Genomic DNA, 18,775 nt, shown 5'->3' with positions numbered 1-18,775 from the left:
ATTGCCATATACTTCCATTTATAATTCGTAGAAAGGGAAGTAACTCAAATTGTTCCGAGCTGCCTCATCTATACCATTAAGAGTTACTTTCCCTTGTTGTATCTAGCATTTAAAGTACATTTGGTTACATATGAGCAAAAAACTTTCCAAAATAACACGATAAGAACACAAGAGGGGAACAAGTTTTTAATGTCAACAAATATGTATACAGCTGATAAAGAGTGACGTAGAAAAGAGGCGAAAGATACCAATGGTATATTCAAACTTCGACTACATACCTGCTAATTTTTTAAAATGCTCATGGGGGATTTACGTACAAGATTGATCTTATAAAACCTTCAAGGGGGCCTTTAAGTACATTTTAATGTTGTTTTTTTTGCTTCTTCATACTATTACAAGCCTATAGCCATTGTTAAATTAATTGTTTTGTTTAAAATTGTGGACTAAATTGTTCTTTCAAAATTTCCATTTTGGTGTCTCCATAGGGGAAATCCCCGCAAATAGTGAAAGTTGGAAGGTATGCGACTAGTTAAAACAATCCGACAAAGCAATGACAAAAAATGATCATAAGTCAAACATCAGTCCACAAAACACAAAACTAAATACTGAGCCACTCGAGCATAATCAAAACCCAAGTGTGATCTCTTGTACTGCAAAGGAAAAGTAAACCCTGCACCACATGTGGAACTCGTTTTATTGCAAATAAGCCTACTCTAAACGCATATCAGTGGGCGGGTCTTATGGAATGTCACATATGTCTTATGTGGAACTCTGATATTACTCTGTCCGCTAAAGTAACGTCGTTATTTTACGATCTGCCGTCATACATTGTTTAGTTTTGTATTGCCATTTGTTATCGCAATTACAAATAGAATAACTGGGTTGAGTTAGAAATACATTCGATGCAAAAATAAATGAACATTTAAATAGTTTTTACATGGTATTATATTTATTGATATAGAATAAATGATATTTGCGTCCTTTCAAACAAAACTGTAATTTTTGGAGGACGTTACACTTTTCGTTTATTTTATCGGAACAGACTGTCCTAAGTCAGGAATCTGATGTACAGTAGTTGTCGTTTGTTTACGTATTGCATACGTGTTTCTCGTTTTTTGTTTTTATATAGATTAGACCGTTGGTTTTCCCTTTTGAATGGGTTTACATTACTAATTTTTTGGGCCCTTTATAGCTTGTAGTTCGGTGTGAGCCAAGACTCCGTGTTGATGTCCGTACCTTGACCTATAAGGGTTTACTTTTATAAATTGTTATTTGGATGGAGAGTTGTTTCATTGGCACTCATGCTACATCTTCCTTTATCTTTATACCTACTATACATTTCTAGAAATTGATTGGTTAAAAGCGCCCTCATGGAGACCGTGTATATTTCATATTAGGGAGTAGGGAGGCGGGGCTTATCTCATACACGGTTAGTAGTGGTGTTACGTCCCTTTATAAAAACAAAACGGTACTGAGAAAAAAATCGTAAAAGTTTCAACAGACGAAGAAATTGATGATTTAGATTGAAATAAATTCATAAATAAAATTGAGAATGGAAATGGGGAATGTGCCAAAGAGACAACAACCCGACCATAGAAAAAAACATCAGCAGAAGGTCACCAATAGGTCTTCAATAAAACATATTTAAACCTAACAAGTTGTTGGTATCTGTTTTTGTAGGATCAATGGAAGTAGTTTCTTAATGTTATAGTATTAAAGACTTGCTCATTTTCTAAATTTTACACGTTAAGTTAAGATAGTCGGTAAGATACATTCGTTACATAGTGTGCTAGTGACCTAATACGGTATATATGGGATCAGTAAATTCCATATGGGGATTCGAGCTTCGCTCTTACCCCATATGGAATTTACTGACCCCATATATACCGTATTAGGTTACCCCATATGGAATTTACTGATCCCATATATACCGTATTAAGTCACTAGCACACTATGTAACTAATAATATCTATCTATTTTATAAAACTGGCGCGCCATCTATAAACAACGGATATCTGTAGCAGAAGACTAATTGTGATGGAAAAGATTCAGAGATTGAACTGTCTAATGTTCCTATCGTTCTGTAGGTAAATACATTAATCCTGTACGATTAAAACGTCAAATGTTATCTTTCTCTTGAATACGTGCGTAAATAAATTGGAGCTTTTCAGAGAACATACTTTGAGAACTTCGATTAAATGCTACCCAAATTTTAGCTTGATCGGGCTTTCTTATGCACAGCGCGAACAAGGCAAACTATAGATGCTGATATTTATTACGGAAATAGTCGACAGCGTTGTGAGATACTTTTTCTCTAATTTTCATGCTATTTTCACATTTCATAACCGGTGTGAGAAAAATATTTCTAATCTCTAGTAAAAAATTTGATCTCAGCAAATGATTGGTTGAAATTTAATTGTGACGTTGAATTTTCTTGTTTTCTTCTGAATTTTCTTATTGTGACGTCATGAAAAAAGGCGACCATTCCTAATGACGTCACATCAAAAGTACACAACTTTCCTCAAATCTTTGAAAAGGAAGGATACAAATCATTAGAGAAACATATTCTACCACTGTAACTCGTGTATAACGATATTTCTCGACTCTCAACGGTTAAATTTTAATTATTTAAAAACCTCGGCAAGCCTCACGTTTAAATATTAAAATTTAACTGTCTCGAGTGGAGAAAAATCGTAATACACTCGTTGCAGTTGTGGAATCTATATTGTAACGTTTCCTCATTTGTGTAATTACGTGAAAATGTAGGCTTTTGAGTAGCTCAAAATGTAAACAATCATCGCAATACACAGGCACTTGTCTCAGAATCCCCCCTATACACCTTAATATTAAGGTATATAGGAAAAGTTTCCTGAGTCAAGTGCCTGTGTTTAATGTGGTACCCAACACCTTCACTTAAATTAATTCGGCTTGTTTTATTTTCATAAACTCTTGACAAAGTATTTACTTTGACCCTTTGACAAAAAATATAATTACAAAAGGTTTGAACCAACCATTTTCTCATAAAAAATACACTGGTTATATAGCAGTTTGACATATACTTATTTTAATCATTGAGAAGCTTAATATCCATTGACAACACAACGTAATTAAAACGTTTAGCTGATTTTATAGAGTTATCTCCCTGTAGTTGTATGTACCACCTTGAAGACTAAAGAAAACTATCATTAGACTAAGATTTAACACAGCTGTATTTATTTATTTGTTCATAGTTTTTTTCATGAGATGCTTTCCTTTTTGATTATATAAACAACTGTATTATCCTGGGTTTGGACCCCCCTTTATCATTTTATAAAATGGCTAGATCCTCCCCTGTAACGGCAAGAAAACAATAAAAGTAAGAGATAATGGGGCTTAATATTTTGAAGAAAAGACATCAGGGAAAATAAATAAAGAATAGATAATGGTTTCCATTCTCAATTTTATTTCATAATTAAAGAATAAAGAAATGAAGGAATCACCCATGAAGACCATCAAGTACTTTAATTTGATGTTTGTCAGGTACAGTGTTTGTCACGTCAACAAACACGGTCACATCTGTGAACGAGCTATTTTTATTGTTTTAATGAAATTCGTCATTATTTTTTACTTGTTTTACATATATATATTATAAGAAGTTTTGCATTAACAAGAATTTATGTTTTACATGTGTACGGTGATGAACGACCACATTGCAATCGTAACTACTCGGCCATTCTCGCTATGCAATACAATAGGCCGATTATTTCCGATTGGACACATTGTACTGACCGTCTTTGGTTTCTGTGTTATAAAAACCATTGCTAACGCAAACAGATATGGTAAGTATGAAAACAATATTTGAATGCCTTTTTTTTTAATTTTCAAATTTATTAAGATAACTTATTATTCGGCAAAAAGCGCAAAAAAATGAATATGGACAAAATGGAAATGTCCCCTAGTAGTTTAAATTAAAGAAAAGGTGTAGATAATGTGACAATACATGATAAAAAAAAAACCAAAAAAACACATAGCTCCTTATTTTTATAATAGAAATTAATAGGTTGCTAAAATATAAAGAATAGAGAATAATGGTGTAATTGAATGAGTATTAAGGAAAATGTTTCAATATTAAAAACATAAAACTATTTTAAATGCGCATGAGTTTCAATTGGTTAATATTGCCGATAGAAAATACTTGCTATCAGCCTAATTGCATGCAGGTATTTAATTTACAATAGATATTTTGGTTTTGAACTCAATAAAATGGTGTTTCTTTTTTTACCCAGCACAGACTATTGGTGGCAAAATAAAAATTATGCTCGAATGGGTGACAATTGATTATGATTTTCCTTCGACAATGAAAAGATCGTTAATAGAACAGAATCTGCTCATTCCTGAATATCTGGCGCTTGTTAATATGGATGTGATAAGAGGACGAATCTTTACAACTACAAGTAGAACATCTAAGCCCGGAATTCCAGTAGCTCTGAACACAGTTATCAAAAGGAACGGAAAATCCTTTTTAAAACCATTTCCTAGCCCAAGACTGAATAGAGCTGGAGATTGCAATATCATTCAAAGTGCCCAAAGCATTAAGATAGATCCAAATACGAATTATATATGGGTACTGGACGAAGGCAAAGTAAATAACATAGCATTTTGTTGTAGAAAACTTGTAGTATATTGCATAAAACGAGACACGAAGTGTTCCAGCATATATTTCCAGACTCGGTTTTATCTGAATCATCAATGCTGTTTGATCTGACTTTGGATAGAAATCAAGGTATAACTAGGTATGTCTATGTTGCCGATTCTATAGCTAATAAGCTTATTGTTGTCGATGCGGTTACAAACGCATCTTGGTCTTTTTACATCCGTCAATGGTAGGCGAAGCTAATGCAGGTAATATAACTGTAAATGGAGAAACGATCTTCAGTAGGGGAGGAATAAATGGTATTTCAACCACGTCGGATTTCAAATTTGTTTATTATTTCTGTATTGCTAGTTTCAAAACAAGGCAAATACCTACAAATGTTCTACGAAACCCTTCCGCTGATAGTATTGCATTTGATGAAAATGTGTGAAAGATCGGTATTCGTCAACACCATGCGGTAAGTCTGACTTCCGGAACAAGAAACTTCTTTCTTTCTTCCCGCTCTAGAATTCAATCATATATTAAAATGGGATCGCAAACAAGACATTCTTATAGACGTGAGTGAAGAAGAAGTTAACCTGTGGTCAATACAGAGACTGTCACCAACCACTGCCTTGAATTTTGCAGATGGAATGCACGTAGATAACGGATATCTATATTTTGTTACAAATAAATAACAAATAAAAAAAGTCCGTTTAGGCAATTTGGATTTTTATGGCGATGATGGGTCAAATTTTAACATAGGAAAAATATTTGTTGGAGAAGAAAGCTATTTGCTGGGTCCTAAATCATACATGAAATAAAATTACATCGATTAATAAAGTTATTGTTTCACTTATTACATACAATATTAGGCCAATGTAAAAAAAAAATTTTTTTTTTTGTATGAGGCTGATAAACTACCCAATTTGAAACAGGAGTGTACGAGTTGTCCTAGTGCGCTTTAGACTCGACATTCACTAAAAATGCATGCTGAAATTGACATGGTTGTTTTTGTTACACAATCATACACATTCAAGTTTTGAAATCGATAGTTGTCATCATAGAAAATACTGCTGTTCATGAGTGTATGTTGTCAGAAAATTGGTGTGATTCTTATTGCTCTAAAGACATGTTTGAAAACAAACAGAACGTATAAAAAGTAATCGTTAATTCGCAATTACTACGTCATTGGAATGCGACTGCAGTACGCATTCTGAGGTCACGCAAGTTCATACAATACTCAGTCCGGCAGTGGGCGGAGCTTTCAATCGATATCTGTATATTATACAGATACAGCATAGCGATATCTGTAGGGCTGTATCAGTATAGTAGAACACCCAATTGCAGGATAGAACATAATACATTTTTACATTGTGTAACTAAATACGGGTAAAGTTTAAAGAGAACCCCACAAAGTAATGTCTATACATGTAATAGATTAAAAACTGGAAAGTATTTCAAACCCCTAGTTTAAACCCAAAGATAGTATGTACAGTGGATATGAATACAGGGTGTTGTGGGAATACGTCAATGAGACAGCTACACGAGACAAATGAGCAGTTTCAGGAATTACTTGTATTAACTAAGTGCAACACGATTTACATGTAATTCATAAATTTTAATAGTTGCGTGTAATTCCTAATCTCATCTTTTTACGGTAACATAAATATGATTGGCAAAAAATACCGCAGCTTTTTAATTCAACAAATTGATTCGATCAGAAACACTTTTTTTATAGGCAGAGTATGCTTTGAATATTTTTGATCGCTGTATAAAATTTTGTTTATCTCAAGTGACTATTTTTTAATCTTTGTTTTCTATTTCATATATATGATATTAATTTTCGAAATATTCTCCCAATGAAATACACATATATTCAGAAACTTAAGCGAAAAAAGTCTCAAACAGTTAATCCGATAATATTAAAAAATTTCACTAAATATTTCAAAATTTGGTGACTATGTCGAACGCATCTATCCCATTGAACTAGAGATAAAGGATACAACCAGATACAGTTAAGCCGGCCTCATATCTTGACTTACATCTAGAAATTGACAATAGGGTCGATTGAAAACAAAACTTTACGACAAAAGAGATGATTTCAGCTTCCCAATTGTGAACTTTTCATTTCTAATTAGCAACATTCAAGTTGCACCTGCATACGGTGTATATATCTTCCAATTGATACGACATTCCCGTGCTTGCATTTCCTATCATGATTTTCTTGATAGAGGGTTGTTGCTCACAAGGAAGCTTTTAAATCAAGAGTTCCAAATGGTGAAGTTGAAATCATCTCTTCGTAAATTTTACGGACGCCATCACGAGTTGGTTGACCGTTATGGAATAACCGTTTCACAAATGATATCGGATATGTTCCTTACGTCGTAACTACAATCCCCTTCCCTTTCATAAATATGACCTACCGAATTAGACTATTTACCGGATTTGTTATCTCATAAGCAATACGACGGGTGCCACATGTAGAGCAGGATCGCTTACCCTTCCGGAGAACCTGAGATCACCCCTAGTTTTTGGTGGGGTTTGTGTTGTCTTTTCTTTAGTTTTCTATGTTGTGCCATGTGTACTATTGTTTGTCTGTTTGTCCTTTTCATTTTCAGCTACAGCGTTGTCAGTTTATTTCGATTTATGAGTTTAACTGTCCCTCTGGTATCTTCCGTCCCTCTTTTACAACTAAACAACAAGATACTATTTTTGTAAGTATGATACATTTTATTTTCAAAATTGTTTGCCAGGCAAAATGTTGTCTTTTCCAACAAATAACTTTTGTACAAAGCATTTGGCATAACATTGAATAAAAAAACAGACTTTGTGTAACTTCTTTTTGATATCCGTTATGCACATTCGTCACAACTCGACCGTTTCCGTACCTCATTTAATTGGATAGATGAGTAGCGGAGTCACCCGAGAATAGCCGATTGCCGTTATGCAGAAACAAAATTGAACACAATTATTCATTGTATATAATGTCTGTAATGACTGATGTTTTACTCTTTTTACTGCCTTTTTTGTGTGCAGATGATCACATACGTTTCATTTTGTTGAAAAACAATACAAACTCCCATTTTCTTGTAATGTCTCAGCTTTAGGAATTATTAATAGCCAATTTCTCCAATAAAACGTTTTCGGATTACATGTGTAGGTAATTATTCACTGATGCTATTATATGTGTATATGTAAATTCTATAGGCTGTTTCTGAATAAAAGACATTTATAACGACATATGAATGTGTTTAAAACACTGCTCAAATTCATTCTTTGTTAACATGCAACTCCTATGGCCATAACAGTAGTTTAGTTTAGTTTCATCAAATTTAGTTTGTTTAAACATGTAAAAGTTGATAAAGCTGTGAGGAATGCAAGAGAATGGGAGTATTTTTTCCAAAACAAAATCTAACGGAAGGTGACCTTCTCAAAAAATATTTAAAAAAAAATAGGCAGAAAATAGAGTTAAACCTTCAGTCATTACAGACGTTATCACCAACCATCGCGTTGAATTTTGTATCCAACGAACATGAAAAAAGAAATTAGATAAAGTCCATATAGAAGCAATTGAATTTTCATTCAATGATGGGCCAAATGTTCTGTACAAAAGATATTTGTTGGAGAAGACAGCCTTTTTCTAGGAAAACAAGAAGGAAAATAGAGTATATCATATATACAAATATATAGTAAAAGGGACGAGATACAAGTTAAGCAAACTTATAAAAGTCCTATATATGATATATAATACGAATTAGATCAAGCATTTCAGTTTTATTTAAATGATAAATATACACCTCTAAATCGAACAATTTCGAACAAAACCCTTTTCCCTGTTCGATAACACGTGACAAACCATCGGTTGATAGTTTGCTTGAAACGTATAACCCATAGTTGATTTATTTTGATAATTTCCGCTGGGATAATTATTTCCAACTTACCATCTTCATTAATTGATGTATATTACGTGAACCGTGTGTACAAATATACATAGATATTCCCAGTGTTAAAGCTTATGGTTTTTCCTATCGCTTGCGTTAGTTTTAACTAGTTTTACCTCTCCTATAACTATGACTCGGTTTGCAAATTCTTTTGCTGTATAATGACTCCTAGGTGCACAAAACAATTCTTTATTTCGCTCATAGCTTTGGTAAATGTATCATTTTTCATCCCCAACTTTCTACAATTCTATTCATTTGTAAAAAAAAACACTACTGCTCGGACTGATGTTGTTAACATTTATCAAATATAAAAATCCCTTTTCTCAACACTACTTTTCAGACTTTCAAGATTTTTGTTTAATTTTCGGAAAAAGTAGTGAGGGGCAACATAGTATCTTTGTGAGGTGGAACAATTTTTCGACAATTATATCATAATCGATATACAAATAAGCATTAAAACATTAAAAGCAACGCAAGACAAAATAACTATTATTTGAAAACAAAGGCTGCGTATTCGTATATTATAACCAAAAAAAAAACACAACCAACAAGGTCCTTATCAATGCAACAATGTACTTTTACTTTTGACATCTATGAAGTACTTTTTGTAGTTGAATGTACGGTTTATAATCAATATTGATTAGAATATGTTTAAGACATTTTATACTTGTTTTTCACCGAGAAAATTTTATATACAACAGGGTTTATTCTCGACCACTTTCAAGATTTTTTGTTTAATTTTCGGGAAAAGTACTGAGGGTCAACATAGTACCTTTGTGAGGTGGGACAATTTTTCGACAATTATATCATTATCGATAAACAAATAAGCATTAAAACATTAGAAGCAACGAAAGAAAAAAATAGTTATTATTTGAAAACAACGGCTGCGTATTCGTATCTTATAACCCCCCCCCCCCCAAAAAAAAACCCACTAGTTTCTTATCAATGTAACAATGTACTTTTATTTTTGACATCTATGAAGTACTTTTTGTAGTTGAATGTACGGTTTATAATCAATATTGATTAGAATATGTTAAAGACATTTTATACTTGTTTTTCATACCGAGAAAAGTTTATGTACAACAGAGTTTATTTTCGGTTTTAAAAGATTTGTGAAAAGAATCACGTTCATCAACAAGTGTTAAACAATATATAAGCTTGACATTTGTTTATCAATTAAAAGTATTGTTATAAGGAAGATAATCGCGATCTGTATTTGATGTACATAAATACAATATGCATTCATTGTGAACAGTCAGAAGATGTAAAATTTATTTGTATGAGCTTTAGAAACAGAACGAGAAGCGCGAGGCTCGTCGAGCTTTTCTCCTGTTTCGTAACGAGTACAAATATAATTTTTATGTTCACGCTGATTCTTTTTTGCATCTATTATATAAGTTAAAAACAGATCTGGCATGCTTTCTAATGAAACAAGTGTCCACCAGAGACCAAATGATGCAAACGTAAGCAACTATAACAGGTCATCTTTCGACCACCAACAATGAGCAAAACCCATTTAGCATAATAGGCTAGAAAAGACCCGACATGACCAAATGTAATTAAATTAATAAGTAAAACGATAAAATAGTTCCAAATTTTATATAGTTTTTTTGTTGGTATTTTAGTTTCAAATTTTATTGGTATTTATGTTTGGGGTTTTTTTTTGGAACACTTCTGTTCTATTCATAACCAATAGTTTTCATTTTCCAATATGAGTTTATGTACATTTTTAATTAAAACATTTCATAGGTAATTAGTCCTATTCAAATATTTTCGGATTGCTATTTATCTATGCATCTAAATATCAATAAAACGTTGCTGCATTGTTTCTGTTTAAAACTATAAAAAAAAAAAAAAAAAAAAAAAAAAAGAAGGCAGGACCGAATGCAGTGAACATAATCTAAAACTTATATGATTTCACTGAGGTCGAGTAAAAAAAAGTTTTATTACTTATGAAATTGGTCACAGGGGGTTAATTGAAATTTCCTAAAAATTTCTAAAAACTAAGGATTTTCTTATTACAGGCATAGATTACCTTAGCCGTATTTTGCACAACTTATTGGAATTTTGGATCCTCAATGCTCTTCAAATTTGTACTTGTTTGGCTTTATAAATATTTTGATATGAGCGTCACTGAATAGTCTTATGTAGACGAAACGCACGTCTGGCGTACTTAATTATAATCCTGGTACTTTTGATAACTATTTGACATTATTAATTGACTGTAGAAGATTTACAGCTTGACATATCGTATAAACACCGGTCTTTGGCAGACGATGCATGTTGCCCTTCATGAGGGTCTGGAAAGAATATATCAAATAGAGGAGAAAAAAAATAACAGAATAATGGGGTCCTAAAATATTAAGACTAGAGCATAATGGGCAAAATAGAAGAAAATGGTATAAAGCTATAAAAAAAAATACAGACGTGAAGGAGCCCCTTACAGACCTTCCTACATTTTTTTTCTTCGTTAGTTTGCTGTCTCATTGAACTATTACGAACATCTCTTTGTATTCATATCAAGTGTTCGTTGGAGTTCAACTTACGCGGCGTCTTCCGATCTACATTTCATTTGCGCCGGGTTTTCTTTCACTTGCGCCGAGTTTGTGTTTCACTTGCGCCGACTGTGTGGTATGAATTGTCAATTATAACACGTATATAACTGTTGTCCCTCATCGTGTCACAACGAAGTTCCCGAACAATGAACCAAAATGAACTTAAACATAAGCTAACACGTTTTTATCCAGATTTTAGCAATATGCTGTCTATCACATGTGCATACAAATAGGAGCAAGTATAGAATCGGCTCTAGTGATTATTAAAACAAAAATAGGCGCTAAAGAAAGAATCAAATCGTCGCAAATGAAAGATTGAAAGTGTTTTTTAAATGGGCACAAATGTCATACCCTATCATTCGATCTGCGGATTTAAACCAGGTGTTTTGAAGTTTCCCGTTTTTTCTCTATTGCATATATTCATTACTTTGTATGATGCCTTTTAAACTCTACCCGCATTTAGTTAAAATTGTATACATATATATTACCAATGTTATTTCAACTGATCGGGCGGAGCTCATGTTTTATTTTGCATAAGGACAGTCTATTTGAAGATGTGTGTGATAAGGATGATTGCTGTTATAATTATTATTGAATTATAATCACTAATCAGTGTCACAAAAAACACATATACAAAAGAACTGAGTGTTTGATATTGGACGAATATCTGGACACTTCATTGATGAGCTTATCCCAAAACTCCTATCTATAGATGGACTGGTCTTAAATGAGCGAACTTCTTAAACTCCGCCCAGTCAAGTGAAATAAATCTAGTAATATATGTGTGTAATAAGTAAAACAATAACTTTGTTAATCGATTTCATTTTATTTCTTGTATGATTTCGGACGTGTACCTAGCAAGTAGCTTTCTTCTCCAACAAATATTTTTCCTATGGTAAAATTAGGCCCATCATCGCCTGTAAAATCCAAATTGCCTAAACGGACTTTGTGGAGTTTGTTTGTAACAAAATATAGATATCCGTTATCTACGTGCATTCCATCTGCGAAATTCAAGGCAGTAGATGATGACAGTCTCTGTAATGACCGCAGGTTAACTACTTCTTCACTCCCGTCTATGATAATGTCTTGTTTGCGATCCCATTTTATCATATCATTGATTTCTAGAGCAGGAAAATAGAAGCTTCTTGTTCCGGAAGTCAAACTAACAGCATGGTGTTGACGAATACCGATCATTCTAACATTTTCATTAAATGCGATACTGTCAGCGGAAGGGTTTCTAAGAATACTTGTAGGTATTTGCCAAGTTTTGTAACTAGCAACACAGAAATAGTAAACAAATTTGAAATCTGATGTGGTTGAAATACCATTTATACCTCCCCTACTGAAGATCGTTTCTCCATTTACAGTTATATTACCCGCACTAGCTTCGTTTACCATTGACGGATGAGAAAACAACCAAGATGCGTTTGTAACCGCATCAACAACAATAAGCTTATTTGCAAAAGAATCGACAACATAGACATACCTAGTTATACCTTGATCTCTATCCAAAGTCAGACCAAACAGCATTGATGATTCAGATAAAACCGAGTCTGGAAATATATGCCGAAACACTTCTTTTCTCGTTCTTATGCAATAAATTACAAGTTTTCTACGACAAAATCTTATATTATTCACTTTTCCTTCGTCGAGTACCCATATATAATTCGTATTTGGATCTATCTTAACGCTTTGGGCACTTTGAATGCTATTGCAATCTCCAGCTCTATTCAGTTTCAAGCTAGGAAATGGTTTTAAAAAAGATTTTGCGTTTCTTTTGACAACTGTGTTCAGAGTTGCTGGAATTCCAGGCTTAGATGTCCTACCTATGGTTGTAAAGATGCGTCCTCTTATCCCATCCATATTATAAATTACGAGGTTTTCAGGAATGAGCAACATCTGGTCTATTAACGATCTTTTCATTGTCGAAGGAAAATCATACTCAAGTGTCACCCATTCATGCATAATTTTTGTTTTGCCATCAATTATCTGTGCTGAAAATAAAATAAACAGCAATTTATTAAAGCGCAATGACAAAATACTAGTAGTCATTGTAAAATCATTAACTGCATGCAATTAGGCTGATTGCAAGCATTTTCTTTCTGCAATGATAACCAATTTTAATTCATGCACATGTAAAATGGTGTTATTGTTTTAATCAGAAGATATTTTCTATATTTTTTTATTTATTTTCATCATTATTCTATATTCTTTATATTTTTGCACCTTATCAATTTCTATCATAGAAATAAGGAGCTGGGATTAATAATACTTTGCACCCAAGTTCAGAAGAAGTGGATGTAATCTTATCTTTATATTTTTCCAATTTGGCTCTTTTCCCTATTCATTTTTTCCCTTTTTGCCAAACAGTAATAAGATATTTTAAATAATTTGACAACTAAAAAATAATCCTTTAAATATTGTTTTCATACTTACTATATCTGTTTGCGTGTGCAATAGCTATCAAAACACAGAAACCAACGACGAACAGCACAAAGTGTATGGTCATCATCGTAAACATGTAAAACATCACTTCTTGTTAATTCAAAACTTACTTCTTTTATATGTAAAACAAATAGAAATAATTATGAATTTCATTAAAACTATAAAAAAAAATAGCTCGATTGTTCACAGATGTGACCGTGTTGATGGCCGTGGCGAACACTGAACAGGTCAAACATCAAATTAAAGTACATGAGGGTCTTTATGGGGAATTCCTTCATTTCTTTATACTTTCATTTTCCATCTATTCTCTATACTTTATTTATTATCCCTATTGTTATTTCCTTTTCTTCAAAATTTAAAGTCCCATTACCTTTAATCTTTATTTTTCTTGCCAATATTGCTCTATTCTTTATGATTATGTTTTACCGAATAATCTACACTTTTGTACTTTATTCTCTTTTCTATAAACCCTTTCTATACCCTCCGAAGTGACAGCTGTAGGAAAAGGCTTTTTTTTTCGTTTTTTTTCTTCTTCTTAATATTTCTAATTTTAGCCTAGACTTTTAACAAGTCTTGAATGACACAAAACTATTTGTACAGAAATGATCAACAGCAGTCCACAAAACACAAAACCCTAAACCAAAGACTGAGAAACACGAACCCCATCAAAAACCTGGTTTGATCTCATGTGCTGCAGAAGGGTAAGCAAGTTCTGCTCCACATGTGGCACTCGTCGTGTTGCAAATTAGCCTACTCTACACGAATGACATTTGGCGGGTCTGTTCCATGCGAAGAGTTTGATAATCTCATATGGACCAACCAAAACCACGTAATAAAATTAACGGTACCCATTTTCTTGCACCAGATGCGCATTTCGACAATACATGTCTCTTCAGTGATGCTCGTGGCCAAAATATTTGAAATCCAAAGCTTATATAACAGATGAAGAGCTATAATCCAAAAGGTCCAAAAAGTATAGCCAAATCCGTGAAAGGAATCAGAGCTTTGCATGAGGGAGATACATTCCTTAATTTATAATAATTTCTATCATTTTATAACAGTAAATTTTAATAACACAAAAAATCCGTATTTTCATGCCAGTACCGAAGTACTGGCTACTGGGGTGGTGATACCCTCGGGGACTAATAGTCCGACAGCAGAGGCATCGACCCAGTGGTAGTAATAAAATTAATGGTACCAATTTTCTTGCACCAGATGAGCATTTCGACCATACATGTCTTTTCAGTGATGCTCGTGGCCAAAATATTTGAAATCCAAAGCTTATATAAAAGATGAAGAGCTATAATCCAAAAGGTCCAAAAAGTATAGCCAAATCCGTGAAAGGAATCAGAGCTTTGCATGAGGGAGATACATTCCTTAATTTATAATAATTTCTATCATCTTATAACAGTAAATTTTAATAACACAAAAAATCCGTATGTTCATGCCAGTACCGAAGTACTGGCTACTGGGGTGGTGATACCCTCGGGGACTAATAGTCCACCAGCAGAGGCATCGACCAAGTGGTAGTAATAAAATTAACGGTACCAATTTTCTTGCACCAGATGCGCATTTCGACAATACATGTCTCTTCAGTGATGCTCGTGGCCAAAATATTTGAAATCCAAAGCTTATATAAAAGATGAAGAGCTATAATCCAAAAGGTCCAAAAAGTATAGCCAAATCCGTGAAAGGAATCAGAGCTTTGCATGAGGGAGATAAATTCCTTGATTTATAATAATTTCTATCATTTTATAACAGTAAATTTTAATAACACAAAAAAATCCGTATTTTCATGCCAGTACCGAAGTACTGGCTACTGGGGTGGTGATACCCTCGGGGACTAATAGTCCACCAGCAGAGGCATCGAACCAGTGGTAGTAATAAAATTAACGGTACCAATTTTCTTGCACCAGATGCACATTTCGACAATACATGTCTCTTCAGTGATGCTCGTGGCCAAACCATTTGAAATCCAAAGCTTATATAAAAGATGAAGAGCTATAATCCAAAAGGTCCAAAAAGTATAGCCAAATCCGTGAAAGGAATCAGAGCTTTGCATGCGGGAGATACATTCCTTAATTTATAATAACTTCTATCATTTTATAACAGTAAATTTTAATAACACAAACAATCCGTATTTTCATGCCAGTACCGAAGTACCGAAGTACTGGCTACTGGGGTGGTGATACCCTCGGGGACTAATAGTCCACCAGCATAGGCATCGACCCAGTGGTAGTAATAAAATTAACGGTACCAACTTTCTTGTACCAGATGCGCATTTCGACAATACATGTCTCTTCAGTGATGCTCGTGGTCAAAATATTTGAAATCCAAAGCTTATATAAAAGATGAAGAGCTATAATCCAAAAGGTCCAAAAAGTATAGCCAAATCCGTGAAAGGAATCAGAGCTTTGCATGAGGGAGATACATTCCTTAATTTATAATAATTTCTATCATCTTATAACAGTAAATTTTAATAACACAAAAAATCAGTATTTTCATGCCAGTACCGAAGTACTGTTTACTGGGGTGGTGATACCCTCGGGGACAAATAGTCCACCAGCAGGGGCATCGACCCAGTGGTAGTAATAAAATTAATGGTACCAATTTTCTTGCACCAGATGAGCATTTCGACCATACATGTCTCTTCGGTGATGCTCTTGGCCAAAATATTTGAAATCCAAAGCTTATATAAAAGATGAAGAGCTATAATCCAAAAGGTCCAAAAAGTATAGCCAAATCCGTGAAAGGAATCAGAGCTTTGCATGAGGGAGATACATTCCTTAATTTATAATAATTTCTATCATCTTATAACAGTAAATTTTAAAAACACAAAAAATCCGTATTTTCATGCCAGTACCGAAGTACTGGCTACTGGGGTGGTGATACCCTCGGGGACTAATAGTCCACCAGCAGAGGCATCGAACCAGTGGTAGTAATAAAATTAACGGTACCAATTTTCTTGCACCAGATGCACATTTCGACAATACATGTCTCTTCAGTGATGCTCGTGGCCAAACCATTTGAAATCCAAAGCTTATATAAAAGATGAAGAGCTATAATCCAAAAGGTCAAAAAAGTATAGCCAAATCCGTGAAAGGAATCAGAGCTTTGCATGAGGGAGATACATTCCTTAATTTATAATAATTTCTATCATTTTATAACAGTAAATTTTAATAAAACAAACAATCCGTATTTTCATGCCAGTACCGAAGTACCGAAGTACTGGCTACTGGGGTGGTGATACCCTCGGGGACTAATAGTCCACCAGCAGAGGCATCGACCCAGTGGTAGTAATAAAATTAACGGTACCAACTTTCTTGTACCAGATGCGCATTTCGAAAATACATGTCTCTTCAGTGATGCTCGTGGTCAAAATATTTGAAATCCAAAGCTTATATAAAAGATGAAGAGCTATAATCCAAAAGGTCCAAAAAGTATAGCCAAATCCGTGAAAGGAATCAGAGCTTTGCATGAGGGAGATACATTCCTTAATTTATAATAATTTCTATCATTTTATAACAGTAAATTTTAATAACACAAAAAATCCGTATTTTCATGCCAGTACCGAAGTACTGGCTACTGGGGTGGTGATACCCTCGGGGACTAATAGTCCGACAGCAGGGGCATCGACCCAGTGGTAGTAATAAAATTAACGGTACCAATTTTCTTGCACCAGATGAGCATTTCGACAATACATGTCTCTTCAGTGATGCTCGTGGCCAAGATATTTGAAATCCAAAGCTTATATAAAAGATGAAGAGCTATAATCAAAAAGTTCCAAAAAGTATAGCCAAAATCCGTGAAAGGAATCAGAGCTTTGCATGAGGGAGATACATTCCTTAATTTATAATAATTTCTATCATTTTATAACAGTAAATTTAAATAACACAAAAAAATCCGTATTTTCATGCCAGTACCGAAGTACTGGCTACTGGGGTGGTGATACCCTCGGGGACGTATAGTCCACCAGCAGAGGCATCGTACCAGTGGTAGTAATAAAATAAACGGTACCAATTTTTTTGCACCAGATGCGCATTTCGACAATACACGTCTCTTCAGTGATGCTCGTGGCCAAAATATTTGAAATCCAAAGCTTATATAAAAGATGAAGAGCTATAATCCAAAAGGTCCAAAAAGAATAGTCAAATCTGTGAAAGGAATCAGAGCTTTGCATGAGGGAGATACATTGTAAGTTGATTCCGAATACCATTTGATGCTTAAATCTGTGATTCTCTGGATGTGTACTCACGACAAAAGAAAACCAACTAGTATGGTTAGAATTAGATATACATTGTAAAAAATCCAAGATGTAAACTAAGTTGCTAATGATGAAAAAAAAGAACTAATAAAAAAAACTGATATATGATTCTACTTAGGTTGAGGTAAAAAATATTTTATTTCATATGAAATTGGTCACAGGGGCTCGTGTTCCAGTTGGCAGTATGTGCAAGTTGACTGACATGCATTCTAGATTGTACATCAACAGTTTGTATGATTTAAGCTCTTTTCAACTGATTTATATAGTTTGTTCTTCTGCTATTCTTTACATGTAACATCACTGTCCCAGGTAAGGGGAGGGGGGAGCGCTCAAAAACATGTTTAACCCCGCCACATTTTTTATATGTCTGTCCCAAAGTCAGGAGCCTGTACTTAAGTGGTTGTCGTTAGTTTATGTCTGTCATATTTGTTTTCGTAAATTTGTTTGTTATACATTAGGCCGTTAGTTTTCTCAATTGAATTATTCATATTTTTCATGTCGGGCCGTTTTTAGCCGACCTTACGGAATGGATTCTTCTCATTGTTGAAGGTCGTACGGTTGCCTATAAATGCTTACATCCACTTCACTTGAAATTTGGTCGATAGTGTCTCATTGATAATCATACCACATCTCTTTATTTTATATCTTAAATAAGTAGCATCAACCTGTCCCTTGTCCAGCAAAGAAGGGCAAATACACGTGGATTCATATATTTTCGTGGGTATCAATTTTCGTGAATTAAGGTAAAGTTTCATTTTAGTGGATATTTGATTTCGTTGATCTGACAAAATCTGCATACAAGCTTTCCGTTGATTTGACAAAGTCTGCATACAAGCCTATAGATTTTTTTTAATTCATTCAACATTGAAATTCGTGGTTCGCCTGTATCCACGAATTCTACAAAAATTGGTGTCTTACGAATTATAATGAATCCACAGTAGTCTTTTCTTCAGAG

General features: G+C 33.9%; 1 protein-coding gene across 1 annotated transcript; it reads right to left on the bottom strand.

Annotated features, from left to right (window-relative positions):
* Positions 1 to 11,929: 11,929 nt before the first annotated feature.
* Positions 11,930 to 13,672, bottom strand: LOC139500859 (major royal jelly protein 3-like). Its single transcript, XM_071289749.1, has 2 exons — positions 13,548 to 13,672; positions 11,930 to 13,105 (listed from the first exon to the last, which is right to left on the bottom strand). Exons 1-2 carry the CDS (start codon positions 13,639 to 13,641, stop codon positions 11,937 to 11,939), a joined length of 1,263 nt encoding a protein of 420 aa, XP_071145850.1. The 5' UTR covers positions 13,642 to 13,672; the 3' UTR covers positions 11,930 to 11,936.
* Positions 13,673 to 18,775: the final 5,103 nt, after the last annotated feature.

The sequence above is a fragment of the Mytilus edulis genome, chromosome 13 (genome assembly GCF_963676685.1).
Source record: "Mytilus edulis chromosome 13, xbMytEdul2.2, whole genome shotgun sequence".
Taxonomy (NCBI): Eukaryota; Metazoa; Mollusca; class Bivalvia; order Mytilida; family Mytilidae; genus Mytilus; species Mytilus edulis.
The sequence above is the reverse complement of the archived record's forward strand: the minus strand, read 5'-3'. Positions and strand labels throughout refer to the sequence as shown.

Excerpts from the sequence above, each read along its gene's own strand:
- LOC139500859 (XM_071289749.1), bottom strand. The coding sequence starts at position 13,641 with ATGTTTTACATGTTTACGATGATGACCATACACTTTGTGCTGTTCGTC. Across the intron at positions 13,106-13,547 it reads TGCACACGCAAACAGATATA|CACAGATAATTGATGGCAAA; the intron begins GTAAGTATGAAA and ends TTTTATTTTCAG.